Consider the following 17,810-nt stretch of genomic DNA (forward strand, 5'->3'; position numbering starts at 1 on the left):
ATAGGACCGCGGGTCTTAAAAACATAAATGAGAGGGGTCTTTTTGAAAAGGATATACTCAAGGAACCTAGCCATCTCACGGCCTCCCCCTGCCCTCCTCCCCGACGCCGTCTCTTGCTCGCGCCGCCTCCTCCTCCGCTGGCGCCGGCGCCACCCCCGCCCCCGCCCCCGGCGGGTCAGCCGGCTGCCGTTTGGGCTGGCCCCCGACTCGCCGCCCCCGCCGCGCCGGCCACCCAACGCGACGTTCTCCCTCCACTATCCCACGTCGCCGCCGCCGCCGCCTCGTCGCTTGCTCTGGTAGGTCGCGTCCTCCTCGCAGTGCCGCCGCTGCCCCCGCTCTCCTCGTTGTTGTCGGTACCACCGCTCTCTCTCTCTCTCTTCTCGCACTCAAATGCATGCGTTGCATCGACGCAACTTCGCTTTGCCACCATGGGGCCAGATCTGGTAGAGGGGAGGCCGTGCTGGGCAGATCTGGTGGCCACAACCTCCCTGTTGGCGGATCCGGACGCCTGGAGGCGAGGGCGACAACTAACGCATGAGGCTCGTGGGCGGTGCTGGTGGCAGGAGGCACCTCGGTGGTGGCTGCCTCGACCTGACGAGCAAGGCATTGGCATGGATTTTCTTGCTATCAATGCTACTTCAGCTTGAAGCTCAACTAGCGACCAATGAAGCAAACTACTAATCTAGGTAAATATTCGTAACAATTTTGCTATGGATTTCATCTTCTCCTGATCTAGAAATTTTGTTTTTTCAGAGAAGCTAGAAGGACGACAAATGAGGTGTTGACAGTGGGGGGAGATGTTGAGGTGCTTGGCCATCAATAGGTAGTTTTTTTTTTTGTCCCTTAGCAAATCAACGGAAGTCATATATTCTATTTTGTTCCATGGCCAGATTGGCAACCATCTTAGGTGTGAGAGGTCATCAATTTGATGTCTGGTGTCCTAGGAAAAGTGAGCTGCCAATTAATCTGGACTTCAAATTATATCTGAAACAATTATCTCTGCAGGGTTATAGTTCATAGTTCCTAAATGTATATTTTTTTGTGCACCGAGAAGTTTATTTTGGTTTTGTTCTAAAATAAAACTTTGAAAGTACTAATTAACAGGAACCTGGTCATACCTTGAAGAGGAAAACCAATCACGGACAGACTTAGTTCATCTTGATTAGTTATTTAGACTAAATTGCCGCACAAGAATAGAAAACACCAAAAGTGCAGAACTATTTTTCTTTTCGTTGTTTGATTAGAGATTTATTTTTCTTTTATATTATAGATTTGTTGCCTTTGTTCTCAGGCTTCTGAATGGATTGGAAAATATGAGGCCACCTAAATGTATATCTTTTTGTGCACCGAGAAGTTTATTTTGGCTTTGTTCTAAAATAAAACTTGGAAGTACTAATTAACAGGAACCCGGTCATACCTTGAAGAGGAAACCCAGTCACAGACATACTTAGTTCATCTTGATTAGTTGTTTGGACTAAATTGCCGCACAAGAATAGAGAACACCATAAGTGCATAATTATTTTTCTTTTCGTTGTTTGATGAGAGCTTTATTTTCTTTTACATTACAGGTTTGTTGCCTCTGGTCTCAGGCTTCCGAATGGATTGGAAAATATGAGGTCACTAGATTACCCTAATATGTTTGATGCCTGAGGAGCTCTGTTAGGTCTCTTGATTTTTTTCCTCTGCCCCCCAGTCTTTCCTTGCTCTTTTGCTCTGCAAATATGTTTGTGTTCTATTAAAAGATATATCTTTTGGTGTTTCAGTGTTGGTGGATACAATCATCCAATGATATATTTGGATATGCTGCTGACTTGTAGTGCTATGTATGATCTCGCATTATTTGAGTTGAAATGGATAGTAGATGTGGGGTAATGATCTAATGTGTTAGGCGATTGCATGGTTGCAAAAGGCTATATATTTTTTTTGGTTTGTTTTTAACAACCAAATCTCTTATAGAATATTTAGGAATAAACACCAATTTTCCTCTTTGTGTTGAGCAGCATACCATATAAGTATATTCCAGACTACCTCTTTGAGTATGTTATGTGACTATAGTTTACTACCTTGGATTGTAAGACTAAAGAGTTGGCTTTTGATCATTATTGATGAATATGCAACTATTTTTCTGAAATAAATTTAGAAAATAAGGTTTTATTTGTTTTGTAACAAATTTAAATTTTATGGTTTAATCAGTTGTAATAGGTCAGGTCCCAAACTCTTATTCTATTTTAGGTTCCCTAATCTACCATACATCAATAAGGTATCATCTTAAAATGGATATCACTATTGCTTTGTGAATAATATGAGAAATTGGAAGAAAATGCAATGAATTTGTACAAGATAAAGGACCAACTTGCATGCATCAGTTAGGGTGAATAGGACAATAGGTTTGCATCCTTTTTGTTTCTACCTATCTATTACTGATTTGTTTTTGAGATTTAGTTTTTGATTCATCTTTAGATATTGAGATTCATAAAGGTGGGTTGATGCATAAAATCTTTATAACCGAAAAATGTCCTATTTTGTTGGCCTAATTGCAGATAGGTTGGTAGGGCGCGCAACGCGCGCCGTCCACTCTAGTATATATATATCATCCGTAGAATTACCACCAGACACATACATTTGCATCATAATACAAATCGACAGCTCACCTCTTGCCTTTGCCCTGAGGGGCGGCTTAGTGGTGAATTGGTAATCAACTCTAAATATGCAGGATTGCACGGAGCCTGGTCCTGTTAGGATAAGAGCAGATCAGCCTGAGAGCACAAAGGGTCAAGGTGCCAGCATTCTTTAGAGAAAAAGATGAGGACTAAACAATCCTAATTATGGAGTTGATAGTACCATCATCTATAGTAAAGTGCACGAGATCGATATGGTCGTTCAGCTGGTAGGATAAGCTCTTCTCTTGGATTTCATATTCTAATTTTAGTCAGGTTATCACCTCAGCAACTTTGGTGGCACTCGGTTTTAGAGTCTTGACCTTTTTTAAAAAAAGAATGATTATTTGCTTGTTCTTAAGTCTCATTGCTTCAGAAGAAAGCACTGACAGTATTAAATAACCAGATGAATATTTGTTTTTTGTGTTTGTTTGTGACATAATTATTACTTTCCTTGATATATATTTAACTATTTAGCTTAGACCAGCTTGGCACGGTGTATTTCTTGATAAGCATCATACTGGTCAAGTATTAAGTCTACCAAGATGTAATACTAAAACTATTCTTATTCCAGCAATAAAGTTAATAAAAAATGCAAAGAGAAAGGTCACGCTGGGCTCTTTGCCATGCTTATCCTTGAGTACTCCATACTGTTCCTGCTGATAACAACTGATCAATATTGGTTTGTTCTTGTTGTTGTTAGCTTTGGAGCCTAGGAACAAGCTAATTGTTTATGCCAAGGCTGAGAGCTTGATGCCTGCTTGCATTTAGAAATGTGAAGCCTACAACGTAAAGCAGAGAAGATATTTTATCAGCAGGTGCTCTGCAAATTGCAAGGTGATTCAGACAGGTGACATTCGAAAAAGAAACTCCAGCTTGTGTCGAGCTTTGTTAGGTCCCATTTTGATTCTCGGTGTCTAGTGCGTGCTTAGCTATGTTCCTATGTGGATTAGTGAGTCCTTGCTGGGGAAAATGACATGGTCGTTTTATAATCTACAACTCGATCTGCTTCACTGGCAAACATGAGAAAATATCGGGATAAAGATTTTTACAGTATAGTTTGCTGACAGATCAAAGGGTGTGGATGATTTGTTTTTTTAATTAATTAATTAGATTGATGAATAAAATTTAAAAGGATATGTTATTTCCTTGAAGATTTTTCTTAAATTCACGTCATGGAAGGGAGCAATGGGCGTGTTGCCACCACTCGTGCCATTGCATCTCATTGTGGATCAATTCCACGTTAGTTATCCTGTAGTCAAATTGATTTCACGATCGGATTAAATGCCAAATCACGAAATTGCTAGAATATTGTTTGTAATTTTGTGGCAAATTTCAAACATCCTCTTACTTATTCAAACAATATATACTGCATGTATGATAAAAGTTCTTATAGGCGATAACATTTTCTAGTGTAATACGTGGTAAACATTCCCGAATTTTTAGTGTTACCTCCATATACTTTGTTACGAACCGTACAATTTCTCTTCAAACATGCTTTAGAATCTGTGAACATTTTTACCCATTTCCTGTGAAATTCTGCCGTTCCAATTTCCAAACAAACCTAGGCTGTTTTCGTGTACTACTACACTTATTAACGTGCAGTACGTATACACGTCGAAGGAAACCCATTTTGTGTCGTTATTTTTGTAGGTGGAACCTGCGCTGCGAAAGCACCCTGTGCAGGGCCGGGGACAGCGAACACCTCGTCCCGAAGAGCCGGAGAACAACCAGTGTGGCCTGTTCCAGTACGAATCGAGCGTGCGGCTCCAGTCCCCTGCACGCTGAATTTTTCATAGAAAATAAGAGAGAGGGAAAAAGAAGAAGAGAGGAAAGAAAAATATGATCAGTCCCCAATCTTTGGGGGTGTTTAGTATCGAAGAAATGAAAATCTTTGGATTTCACATCAAACTGACATGATGTCGGAAAGAGTTTTTGAACACGAATATAAAAATAAATTTCATGGCTCGTCTAGAAACCGCGAGACGAATCTTTTGAGTCTAACTGATCCATCATCAATGTATATGGGTTGCTGTAGTACTTATAGTTAATCATAGATTAATTAAGCTTAAAAGATTTATCTCATAATTTCTTATATAACTGTGTAATTAGTTTTTTTCGTTTAATCTATATTTAATGCTCTATAGGTGATGTGATGTTTTTGGTTGAAAATTTTTAATAACTAAACATGGCCTTTTATATCCCGTCTCCTCGGGCCTCCGAAGAGCCTCATATAGCCTCCAGTGTCCCACCGCGACGGCACGAACACGACGACGACAGCGACCGCCCCGCTCGATCCAACCGAACGCACCTCGAAATCTAGTCCCAAAGCACTGCAGATTTTTTTTCTCCCTTCCGGACCCGCACGGATGCTCCAACTTTTCAGCTGTGATTTTTTTTGTTAGATAAGAGCAGGTAATAGCAGACTATAAGATAATTATAAATATATTTTAAAAAAATAAAATGAAGAGGACGATAAGTAAGCTACTAATTTGTAGTCAGTTGTAGCATGTGAGATCATGTATTGATGTTTTGTAGGTAACTATGGTATGAATTGGCTATTAGATTGACTATAGATGAATTGGAGCTAGTAGTTGGCTATACTATTGAACTTGTTCTCAGGCCTCGTTTATTTCTCAAAAAATTTTGATACAAGCATATAACATTAAATATAGTTTAAAAATAACTAGGAAGGAATTTGTGAGACGAACCTTTTGAGCATAATTAGTCTATGAGTAACCATAACTGCTACAGTAACTCACATATGCTAATGACAGATTATTAGGCTTAAAAATTCGTCTAGGGGTTTTCTGACATCCTTTATAATTAGTTTTTTAATTAGTCACCGAAATATTCTTTCGGTATCTGGTCAAACATCCGATGTGACACCCAACCTAAAAATTTTCGCGAACTAAACAATCTCTAAATATAAAAGATGAAAATTATTTGATTTTTATAATAGATATATTATAGGCTAAGCGATATACTTAACTATTATGGCAAGTGTTAAAAATCTATCTATAAAGATATATGATAATAAAAACTTTTTATCAAAATACACCGTTTAAAATCATGTGTATAAAAGCGGAGGAGTGATCTGGCCAAAAGAACCCATCCGAATTCGGGAGAAAGAAACGCCAGCGCCAACGTCCGATCGAGCGCCCCGCCGCGCGCTCACGCGAAACGAGACGAGACGAGACGCCAGGATGCAGAACTTGCTGCGGTGCACGACGCGACCGCCCGTGTTGAGACAGCGTCCGTCCGTCGTCGCTGTCGAGCGGAAAAATCTCTTCTCTCTCGCGCGCGCGTCGCCGGCTGCGGCCAGCCGAAGGCTGATAGTTCGGTACGGCTGGACGCTCGATCGATCGCGTGACCTTTTTTTTTTTTTCCGATCCAACGAGTCCTTCACTACTCGGCGTTGTCGCCTTCATTTTCCTTATTTTTCGTGCAATCGTATGGAACTCTTTCAAAAAAAAGGAACGAGCGGATATTCCCTTGTTCTCTAAATGGTTATTTTTAATTATTAAGATATAGTAATATGCTATATATCACTTATACAATCATATAAAATCAAATAAACTTGTACAAATTATAAGAAAAATAAAATATCACTGTATATACATAAAGTAATGGGAGTTTAGTTTATCTTTTTTTAAGGTGAAGTGGTCGAATTTAAACATATATGTTATGTAATATATCACATGATAATATATCTTTTATCAATCATTTTGATTTTTTATATTCGCTCTACTTTTTTTATTTGATATTGTTAACTTTTTTATATGTTAACCGATTGTCTTACTAAAAAATATGGACCGATATATTTTCTATATTTGCACAAATTTTTTTGATAAAATAAATGGTCTAATATAAATCTACTCCCTCCGTCCCAAAATAAACCAATTTTTCATTTTTTTACCTACAATTTTTTACTCTTCATCTTATTCAAATTTTTTTTGCGATTGATATTTTTGTTTTTATTAGATGATAAATTATGAATAATAGTTTATGTGTGACTAATTTTTTTCTAATTTCTTGAAATTCTTTTAAATAAGACGGATGGTCAAACGTCGGACACGGAAATCGAAGAATTTTTTTTTGGAAAGAGAGTAAAAGTTAACCAATTAAATAAAAGACCGAAGAGAGTAAATGTTTAAATAACATTCAAAACAAAGTTAACCAATTAAATAAAAGACCGAAGAGAGTAAATTCTTAGATAACATTCAAAACAAGAACAACTAATCTCAAAAAAAAAAACAAAAACAACTGAACATGACAATGAGCAGTTAGAACCCGTTACCGTGCAACAGTGGCACCGCGCGTCCGACGTCACTCTGCTTATCGTGATCACCTCCACGGTTTCGCGTATCTATCTTCTGCGCCAATGGGGATGGGCTCATGGGCATGTTGCTTACTTACGAGCTCGTCAGGTCATCCATTCATCTCTATCCGTTCGGTTCGGTGCACACGCCTGTTAGCCTGTGCTCTATCTACCACTCTACAATATTCTACTTTACCTCGCATATACGTAACCGGGTCCAGGATTATACTCTATCCGTCCCTAAAATATTCGATTTCATTGACTTTTTTATATATATTTGATTATTTATTTTATTTATAAAATATGTAAATATATGTATGCATAAAAACATATTTAATAATAAATAAAATAATATAAAAATAATTAATAATCATGTAATGTTTTAAATAATATGAATAGTTAAACATATATATAAAAGAGTCAATGGTCTTAAAACATTTAGAAACGGAGACGGGGGCAGTATATAAACTTCTCCTTTGTGAATTACCAGCTCGTTAATGATTCTTTTCCTCGTATAAGTACATTGATTGATCCGGCATTCCGGCAGATGTACCATTCTGAAAAGAACGGATCGATCAGCCGATGGGTTGATTAATAGCTTTATTACCAGTCTGGTGCTCGAGGCTGCTAGCTAACCAGCAGCAGCAGTTCCACGATGGGAACAGGTAATAGTGACGCTGACGCGGACTGCTCGGTGTCCGATGTGGCGAGCACGGACAGCGCCCAGCCTACAGTGAGCGCTTTAGCGTTTATTGTTGTCATGCAGTGGTGGTACACAGATGCAGGAAGAAAACTGAGGTGTGTACGTGTCGAGAGCTATGTATCCGGTATCTAACCGATCAGTGCCACGTCACTGGCGGGAGATATTTACGACGTGTCCTGCTTTAATAGAAGAAGCTCTCTAGGGTTGGTTGGCAACGCGCGGGACAGGTTAAAACTGAATTAGTGAAGATCGGCTTTGACCCTAGCGGCTCTCCAACCCTAATTAGGGCCCGTGGGTGAACGAGAACGACAGGGGCATGGCGAGGAGCTAAGGGCGATGGCGGCGGTCGGCACGAAGGCAGTGGCCACGGTGACGATGGGCACTTGCTCGTGGAAGGAGGGGGAGATGAGGACCTAGGGTTGAGAGTTTATATATGAATGTTCTAACAACTGGTCTATTAGACCTATTAGGCTTTAATACATATTTTAGTAGGTTGATACACTTTGAGACTCCACATGTGAAAATCTTTTTTGCTTCTAGCCCTGGCGAGGAAATTGCCAACTCTACTACAATTATGGATGGATATGAGATGATTCTTAGCATAGTTATGCTTGACTACTGCTTTGTGAATGTTGTCATTGATGGGGATTCGTTTTTGTAAAGATTCCAACTCAAGAAGTTGTGCGAACTTATGAGAAAAGACTGAAACACTATCCTACTCCATCTGTATCGGTACCATGTCTTAATTGCCAGTAGTGGAGTTCACTTATACATACTAGAACATCTAAAGTCTCTGAAAGCTAAGTGAACATGAAACACAACTCTAGCCTATCTTTGAAGCTTACATGAAATACTTAAGTTCCGCTGAGTTTCTAAGTACACCGGTATTTAGTCTTGCTCTTTATAATAACACCCCTATCGAGCTCTCGAACAGGAGGAGATGATCCCATTGACAAGTTCTTTATGGAGCAAGTAGGATTTGAGGAGTTCTACAGTTTCGTTGTAGTTCTCGAGTCACGCCTATGGCTTATGGCTTTGGGCTAAGTCATATTTTCGCCTTTTTATATATCATTGTGAACCTAGAATATGTCTATTTTGCAACATGAATGTAAGTTTATGTATAATATTAAAGAGAAGATGGTAAGGATAGCTGGCTATATATCTGCTTGGATTAATATTAGTTACATATAAATCTATAGCATTTAGTAGGGCCAGTTTGGAGAGCGACAACTACTCTTCCATTGATATTTATAGGGCATATTTTGATTTAAGAATAAAGACCATCGTGATTTAGTAGATTTATGTTTAAAAGTGATATCATAAAATGTAATTTACCCTTTATAGTTACCAAGTAAACGAAAACATTGGTCTAATCTAACCTTGAGTTTTTTTTTTCTCGCAAAAATATTTCGCTCTACAAAAATCATCATCGCGGACCTGAATATCTGCTACTCCATCCATGCAAGGAAAGCAAGTTGGCCTTCACCAACAGCGGGGCTCGAGGCACCTCGAAACAATCCGCACAGACGGCAGCAGCTAGTGGACTGGATGGACAGGCCATGAGCTGTTCTGCAAATCCTTGGCTCTCTTCGCCGCAGGACCAGATCAATGCAGCAAAAAAATAGGAGTACTCGAAAACGGACGACCAAACGCAGGTTGACTCGTTTATTTCGCCTACACTACACTGTACTGGCGACTATAAAACTAGCTCGTCGCTGGAATAAGGAGGGCCCACCGGTAGTGGGGCCCACAAGCCAGTGACGCAGTGTGGGTGGGCAGCGGAGAGCAATCCCGCTGGTGGGCGAGATCCCATCGGCCTCGCCTGCGCCTATAAATGGCGCCTCCTCGCCGGGACCGCATCGATTCGCTTCTGGTTGCTCCTCGTTCGTTTCCTCGCTGCCCATTCTTCCCAGATATTTTTTTCTTGTCATCCTCCTCCTGTGGGTTTGATTTGGGAGACTGCTCCATCGGGCACGGCTCCGATCTCTTTTTCCCTTCCCGGATCGCCGGGATCAGGTATCGGCTCTGGCTCCTCTCGGTTCTTGGTTTTAATCGGTTTTGAGTCGTATGTGTACTCAAAGATGGAAGATTTACTACCCTTTAGGGGCTGTAGGAGTGTGGCTGGGTGAGCTAGTCGATTAGGAATCTAATTCTTGGTCCTGCAGCTTTAGCAGATGATGTAGAACACGGATGCGCGGCTCTGTGCTCTGTAGTCTGTAGCAATTTTTTTTTTAGGTTTTAGGTTTGATTTTTGTGATGAGTGGCATGGGTTTGTCACTAATCTATTTTAGATGGTTATCAAACCTGTATTTTTGCTTGTTCTCGTGCAGAAGATATCTGAACTTTGTTGACTTATATAGTGTTCTGCATCGGTTACTTGATGGCTGTTTGATTGTTCTCCTGTTTAGTTGTTCCGGTCCCGTCATGATTCTGAACAGACCTGGTACCAGGATCCTTTTGTTTCATTTTTAGGATTGTTATACTGTCCCTTTTCAGAATTTTCCTGGAGAGAAATTTGTTAGTTCATGTTTCTGGAAAGAAGACATGTTGACTTTTGTAGTGTCTGGTGGTCATTGCCGATTTCATGTCATGGTGGCATCCGTATTCTTTAACCGGCTACAGACTAAGCACAACATTGTTTATTCAGACTGAGATATTCATACTGTTTGTGAATGTGGGAGTATTATCTTGATTTTTCCTTTTGCTTTGAGACAATGAATTTGCTCTTTACATTAACATGGCAACAGTGAAATAAGGCTTTTCTTTCTTGGTTACGATGCAGTAATAGTATTGTTTACCTTACCATTTATTCCATTTCTTGGCAGTATTTGACTTTCGTCAAGAAGGATAAATCAGAAGGAATGCTGGAAGATGTGCTTCTGTGCTAGAGAGCTACCTTGTGTGGGAATTGGCAGGGTAGCTCAAAATATTTATGCTTTGTGTGCTCTTGATGACACTGGAGTACAGTTGTATGCACGAGTACTCCTTGTGCATTTGCACTATGGGGCTAGATGTGGCAGTTCAACCATCATGTTAGATTACCATCTTGTTGGGGACGGTTGAAATCATTTGTCATCTATTGCCTCCTCATCATCTGAGTGCCCCTCATCAATCATTATTGCCCAAGTTACAAGATTAGTGCTTTCTGAGTGCATATGGTATCTAATAAGATGGTAGAACAGAAAGGGAATATTTTGATGAAGAGATATGAGATAGGAAAATTACTTGGTCAAGGAAGCTTTGCTAAAGTTTACCATGGCCGTAATGTTAAGAACTCACAAAGTGTTGCCATCAAGGTGATCGACAAAGAAAAGATCTTGAAAAGTGAGCTTATGGACCAAATAAGGAGAGAGATTTCAGTGATGAACCTAGTGAGGCATCCATGCATCGTTCAATTGTATGAGGTGATGGCTACCAAAAGCAAGATATATTTTGTCCTAGAGTATGTGAAGGGGGGAGAATTATTCAACAAGATTCGGCGTGGAAGACTAAAGGAAGAAGTTGCACGAAAGTACTTCCAGCAGTTAATTAGTGCTATTGACTTTTGTCATAGTAGGGGGGTCTATCATCGCGATCTAAAGCCTGAAAACCTTCTTCTTGATGAGAATCGCAATTTAAAGATCTCAGACTTTGGTTTGAGTGCATTTGCAGAATGTAAGAGGCAAGATGGGTTGCTCCACACAACTTGTGGTACTCCTGCATATGTTGCTCCAGAAGTGATTAATAGAAAAGGATATGATGGTGCAAAAGCTGACGTTTGGGCTTGTGGAGTGATCCTTTATGTATTGTTGGCTGGTTATCTTCCTTTTCAAGACAAAAATGTGATGAACATGTATAAGAAGATATGCAGAGCAGAACTCAAATGGCCAAGCTGGTTTCCTTCTGATGTCCGAAAGCTTTTGCGGCGTATTCTTGATCCAAACCCTACTACACGTATCTCTGTTTCTGAGATTATGGAAAATCCTTGGTTTAGAGTAGGTCTTGATTCAGATCTACTTAACAAGACCATACCAACAGAGGATGTTATTCCTGTTCATATGGATTCAACCTCCGATCACTTTACCAAGAATACAAATGAAGAAAAACAAGCAGCAGAAAACCTCACTAGCTTAAATGCTTTTGATATTATTTCTCTTTCATCTGGATTTGATCTTTCTGGTATGTTTGAGGATGACAACAGTAAGGAGGAACCAAAATTTACATCTACCAACACAGTTGTGACAATCACGAAAAAGCTTGAGGATGTTGCAAAGAGCTTACAACTAAAATTTTTGAAGAAAAGTGGTGGGTTGTTGAAGATGGAAGGTTCAAAACCAGGAAGAAAAGGTGTAATGTCCATCAATGCTGAGATATTTCAGATTACACCTAATTTTCATTTAGTGGAATTTACGAAGACAAACGGTGATACCCTTGAGTATCAAAAGGTCAAACAAGAAATGAGGCCAGCACTGAAAGATATTGTTTGGGCTTGGCAAGGTGAGCTGCCACAACCATTGAATGAACAATTATAATCTTAATCTGAAGTATTCTGACGGGTGAAATGGGACTAGAGATTGTGGCAATGGGTTGTATCTCCTTGCTAGAGTCAATAATGTACCTTTTTCTAATTATTTAGTAGTTTAATTTTTCATTATCATGTTTTTAGTATAAAAAGATATTTCTATTGACCATTTAATTGAAAGCATGTTTTATTCAAATTTCCTTTGGTACTTGGAGTTTTGGACATATAGTCATCAACTCATCATAGGTGAGGTTCTGTATACAATTATGTTCCTGTCGTTTTAGTCTAATTTCCTTGCTACAATATTAGCTACAACTGTAATGACGCTTTGACAAATATCACTGTTTGTTTTGTAACCATGTTTTCTGAATTTTTGTAAACTACCTCTGGATAAGTAAAGCTGTCCTATGGTGTTTTTCTTTGAATATTTGGTTTTCATTACTTACATTAGAATAAACCTAGGCAGTATGTTTATGCTGCAGACAATATATGTATTAGACAGTTTATTAACCTCGGTGCTAAAAGAATTAGAATGGTACTGAACTATTGACGATCCACAGTTTGTTACGCATGAATTTGAATTCAAGCTATTAAGCATAAGTCATGCTGAAGTTCATCCCAAGATTGATGATAATACTACAATAGAGTACACACAAAACCTTGCATGTACAAGCTGTCAGACTGGACAATCACCAACATAACCAATGATCTGTAGTCTTACAAGCTTTAATTATTGATTTCGCCGAGTTGAACTGATGCAAGGCTAGACCCATGGGCAAGAAATTACTCCTGTGCAAGGTTGAAGGTTCCATCAGGCATGAAATAGTACAGACAAGGACTGATTGCCAAACAAGTGGGCGATTCTAGCAGTCTGATTTTATTATGGCACGCCATTTGTTTCAGTACTTCATTCTGCTAGCGGTGCAGAACACACTAGAGTTTCTACAGCTTCCTGAAATTAGAAGGTACAAATTTCTTCTGAATCCCGAATCTAGTTGTGCGTGACAGCCATTCCCCATCTTGAATCTAGTGCCGGGAGCAGAAATGATTAAGAGGGATTAATGATATGCAAAGGCAGCTGAAATATCAGGCTTTTGATAGCGGTGGTTGCTGTTCAGCTAATTGGCACTCCCTTTGCTGGTGCTCGAAAAAGTTGCAGCCAAAGCCAGAGGCATGCATTGTGATGGGTGCTGCACTGGCCCCATGTCGGGTGAGCTACAGCAATCTGAGGCATTCTCTGCTCGGAAAAGCCTCGGTGTTCATCATTATTTGGCCGGCCGGCCGGCTGGATGGATTTTCTTTTTGTTGCTGTTGTTGTGCTCGCCGAGTTGTACTCGGCTAAAAATATTGTTGCAATTCCGGCTGGCCTGGAGCAACTCGCGAGTTGCGGCCCGACGTTCTTGTTGTCTGATCCTGCCTTTGAATTACCGCCAAAATTAAATCAGAGTAACTGCTCATCCACGTCTGAAAATACACCTATAAATCATTTAATTCAACATATCGTGTATGTGTGCGCGCGTGTCTTGGTTTTAGATAGATGTACTGTGTATTTAAAAGGCTGGTGTGTTTATGGACCATCTTAACCGAATTGCTCTTTTGGATGTATCGTGTATTATACAAAATTGCTGCGTGTATATGGACCTTCTCGAGAATTTTTACTATTTTGTGAAACTTTCTATATTTTAATTTTAAAATTTTCCAAAAAAATATATAAAAAAATTCCCTTCTCGATCCACCAATAGTTTTGCCAAGACCATACGAGGAAACGAGAGGTGAGGCTAACGTGGCAACGTTATTTGTCTATATCGGAGTACATGGGCAAAAAGTTTTAAATTTTTTAAAAAGTTCACTTCTTGAGGGGAAGATAAAAAAAATTAGATCTAGAAATAATTTTTGGAACGAGTCTAGTTTTAAATTTAAAAGAAAAATAAAAATTGTCCCCTATCAATAAGATAAAAAAATCAGATATGGAAATGAGTTTTAAAATGAGTCTACTTTCAAAATTTAAAAATAAAAAAGTTCATTTCTCGATCAATTGATAGTGTCGGCATTGACCAGTTGCTAAATTAAAAAAATCCGTCGACAGCAGGGTTCGAACCTGCGCGGGCGTAGCCCAACAGATTTCAAGTCTGTCTCCTTAACCACTCGGACATATCGACGGGTTGTCCGTAATTGAAGAATTAAATTTACTAATAATTAGCCTACAGATTTTGTTTTTTGAAGGAACTATGTCTGATCCCAATCTTTCAAGATGATGGATGTCCGGCTCGTCGGAATTTGCCGGACCTCACCAGTGACAAAAGACGACACACATATCTTGAAGTAAAATCCCAAAGTTAGAAATTTATGTGATTTTCTCCTAAAATCTGTCGAGATGTATAGCAAAAATCAATCGTTTTCAACTTTCAAGATGGAAAGCCGAAGACATCAGCACATGTGTGCGCAAATGAGGAAATTTATGCGCAAAGCTTCAAGAGGCACCAGTGCAAACGAGGGATAATTAAATCCATCGATTTAGATTGTGAAACGATACAAGTACAGCTAAAGCACGGCTCTAATTACTAATCAGCAGAGCGAACTGCAGCATAATGGTACGGATATTGTGCTAGTACACAGGATGAAAGGGGTCCGACAATTAGCTACTTGTCAGAACGGCAGATTGAACAGCAGCTAGCAGCTACATAAATACAGCTAAACTACAACTAAGATTGATCTACTTTGTAGCGGCTCAGAAGGACTCCCTCTTCTTCTTGTTCTTGGATTGCTTTGCCAAGATAACCGAGAGCCCTGTCAATGCGAATTTCTTCCTCTTTCCTGAAACCCTCTTGCGAACAACCGTGTCTTCTCTGGACAGAACTCTACCCCTGTTCAGAATCTGACCAAGGGAGACGTTCGGCATCTCGCTTGTTTTGTCGTCCCAGATGGTTTTGTCATACCCTTCAGGACCCATCAACTTCATGCTTAGTATCTGCCCAATTGACAGCGTTGGCTTGAGGGAGTTAGTGGAAGCATCAGAGATGATATCCATGCTGTGTTGTGAATCTTTGCGTCGTTGAGCTGCATTTTTGAACTTTGGAGAGCCACCGATAGAGCGCCTTTTGTGGCCATTCTCAGATTTCCATCTGCGAAGAATCTCTTCAACTGCAAGCTTCCCACGGTTTGCGGTTTCCACCCTCTTCAGGGCCTCTTGCAGTGCCCTCTTGCATTCCTCAACCTCTAATCTGGCATCTTCTAGCTTTTTAACCGAGTCGGTCTCTGAGCTGTTAGCTACATCTACCTGCAGCATGGCGTCTTCTACCTTCTTCCTTGAGTTTTCATCAGCCTCTTGAGCTTTCGAGCACAGCTCGAAATACTCTTCCATTGAAAGAGTCACTCCATCGCAAACAGAGCTGCCACATTCAGAAGAACTTTCACTACTCAATAGAGCTTTGATCTCAGCAAGTGCAAGTGCTTCAGCAGCTCTAGCAGCTTCTTCCATCTTCTTGGCTGCAATGCATCTGACCTCTGCTGTGCCAATGCTAGCCTTCGTCTGCTCAATTTCGGCAGCCAGCATCATAGCCTCAGACTTTGAAGCATTGGCCATGCCCCTGAGCTGCTGTACCTCTGATGCCATTTTCTTGATCTCAATGAAAATGTCTGAGGGGTCTTCACGTCTTGCCTGCAAATCTTTCAGGGTTTGCAACTTTTGTGTCGTCTGATCTAGCTCATCCTCCAAAGAGGAAATCAATTCTGTATTGGAAGAAAGCTTTTCTCGGCCTCTCTCAAGCAAAATTTTCTCTTTTGTTATACTATTATGCAGTAACTCAATTGCAGCTCGTACTGCAGCCAGGTCACTTGTAGTTCTGTTTAGGTTTGCTTTTGCCTGCTGAAGCTCCAACAAGACTGAACATGAAAGCTGTAGTGGATGCTCATCTAGGCCTTCCATATCCATATCTGTGGCAACATTTTCAGGTTGCTGCTCTTCAGATTCTGCCACAGGAACTTCGATTTGGTCATCAGACTTCACAGCTGCAGGAGATGCTTCATCTGATTCCTTCTGTATTCTCAGTTTTAAGTCTGCTATGATTTTCTTGGTAGATTCTAATTCCTTCAACACTTCAAGTGTTTCCTTTTCTTTGATGATAAGATCATGTTCTAGTTGCGCAGCCTGCTCTTTGACATCAACAGCCTGTCCACATTCTTCAGATTGCTCCTTCTGCTGGTGAGAATAACATAATCAGTGGAAAGGAAAACATTGAAGATACCAAGATAAAAATGCTAGCTATTAAATGAATAGAAAAAAAAAATCTAATACTTCAGACAGGATATGCCATGCCAAAATCTGAACATAAATAGAACCGGGGATAGCTGTAGTTGTGTCTGAGGTTTGCCTCGTGCAGTTTGGGGCTTCCGGGACAAGAGATTTAAAAATTCACTTAATTCTTAGTTTGCTCTTGGTTACTATTTCTAACAAAATTTACAGCTCATAGTTGACGTTTTGCTTTGCAAGTTTTTCTTTCTTCTTTCTGAAAAAAAGTTTGGTGCTTTCAACGATTGCTTTCCCAAAGCAGCTGGGCAGCTCTAAACTTTTACTTTGTCCTATGGTATGCTTCAAAGTTCAAAGCAGTAGGAGAATCACAGATGAGCTTCTGCATGGCGCAACATGCTTGCCCGTCGTGCTTTGGCAAAGCAGTTGAGAGCTTTGAACTAGACAGACTCAAGCAAGACCATGCCACTAGACCAACCAGTTTATATGTGCTACTCCATAATCCATTCCTCTTTATCAAGAACAAAAGCAGCATTACAACAGACTAGACTATCTACCAATGCGAGATCAACAATGTAGCAACATGTATATAATCAAGCAGATCCACGCGCTGCCGTGACCATTTGGTGGAGCACGAGGCGAGGGGAGTACAGGTAAGCGATAATTAATCGAGCAGCATTAATCCAGAGCCATCCACGCCGCCACTACCACCGAACACGAGTGCTGAGCTCAACAGTGAGGGGGAGCATCATCTACCAACATCCACCACCAGCACAGCGAGGGGGCAACCACTCCCCTGGTTGGCAATGAACCAGGGCGGACCACCGCGCGGTGTGCAGGGGAGCTCCAGTAGCTGCAGCTCAGCGGGGGGATGGCCGGACGGAGGGGGAGGAGATGGAGTACCTTGGGGTTGGGCGGCGCGAACATGCGCCTGACGAGGTGGGAGCTCCAGGCGGCGCTGCCGCCGAAGCGGTCGACGGCCTCCCGCACCGACTCGAACGGCGCCGACGTGTCGATCTCCGCCCTCCCGCCGCCGCACGCCACCGCAGCCGGCGCCGCGCGTTCCGCCTCGGCGCTCGCCATGGATGGGGAAGTGGGGGGGGGGGGGGGGGCGGAAGGGGAACCGATCAAGAGATTCTGCCGGGTCGCGCGCGTGCGGAGTGGAGTGGAGCTCTGGAGGAGTGGAGAGAGTGTGGTGCGGTGGAGACGTGGAGTCATGGGGAGGAGGGAAAAAAATGGGGCGGCTTTTAATAGCGATGCGCGCGAGGCATTGACCGGGGGTCGGCTCAAGGAGCCGTTGCAGTTTTGCAGTTCGCCGTTGAATCCTCGTAGTAGTAGTAGTATATACTCCGTATTTTTTTTTAACAAAAAACTGTGTCGTG

At 41.0% G+C, this 17,810-nt stretch overlaps 2 protein-coding genes, 1 long non-coding RNA gene and 1 other non-coding gene across 10 annotated transcripts; 2 read left to right on the plus strand and 2 right to left on the minus strand.

Annotated features, from left to right (window-relative positions):
- Nucleotides 1–77: 77 nt before the first annotated feature.
- On the plus strand, nt 78–4,669 carry LOC102722262. Of its 6 annotated transcripts, XR_005811379.1 has the most exons (6): nt 78–686; nt 754–823; nt 1,569–1,663; nt 2,714–2,887; nt 3,361–3,507; nt 4,311–4,669. It is a non-coding gene; the product is annotated as an uncharacterized LOC102722262 (long non-coding RNA). The 6 variants fall into 6 exon arrangements; XR_005811380.1 differs by lacking the exon at nt 2,714–2,887 and having other exon boundaries at nt 89–686; nt 4,311–4,667; XR_005811377.1 differs by lacking the exons at nt 2,714–2,887; nt 3,361–3,507; nt 4,311–4,669 and having other exon boundaries at nt 88–353; nt 439–686; nt 1,569–1,880.
- A 4,873-nt stretch (nt 4,670–9,542) lies between these two features.
- On the plus strand, nt 9,543–12,388 carry LOC102703945 (CBL-interacting protein kinase 10). The gene is made up of 2 exons (XM_006649992.3): nt 9,543–9,697; nt 10,507–12,388. Exon 2 carries the CDS (start codon nt 10,837–10,839, stop codon nt 12,190–12,192), a length of 1,356 nt encoding a protein of 451 aa, XP_006650055.1. The 5' UTR covers nt 9,543–9,697; nt 10,507–10,836; the 3' UTR covers nt 12,193–12,388.
- Nucleotides 12,389–14,259: 1,871 nt separating this feature from the next.
- Nucleotides 14,260–14,341, minus strand: TRNAS-UGA. Its single transcript has one exon. It is a non-coding gene; the product is annotated as a tRNA-Ser (tRNA).
- A 332-nt stretch (nt 14,342–14,673) lies between these two features.
- LOC102716203 (WEB family protein At2g38370) lies at nt 14,674–17,511 on the minus strand. 2 transcript variants are annotated; one of them, XM_040522849.1, is made up of 2 exons: nt 17,332–17,511; nt 14,674–16,377 (listed from the first exon to the last, which is right to left on the minus strand). In XM_040522849.1, exons 1-2 carry the CDS (start codon nt 17,509–17,511, stop codon nt 14,911–14,913), a joined length of 1,647 nt encoding a protein of 548 aa, XP_040378783.1. In that variant the 3' UTR covers nt 14,674–14,910. The 2 variants fall into 2 exon arrangements, with proteins under 2 accessions (XP_040378783.1, XP_006651353.2); XM_006651290.3 differs by having other exon boundaries at nt 14,674–16,380.
- Nucleotides 17,512–17,810: the final 299 nt, after the last annotated feature.

The sequence above is a fragment of the Oryza brachyantha genome, chromosome 3, assembly GCF_000231095.2.
Source record: "Oryza brachyantha chromosome 3, ObraRS2, whole genome shotgun sequence".
Classification (NCBI taxonomy): Eukaryota; Viridiplantae; Streptophyta; class Magnoliopsida; order Poales; family Poaceae; genus Oryza; species Oryza brachyantha.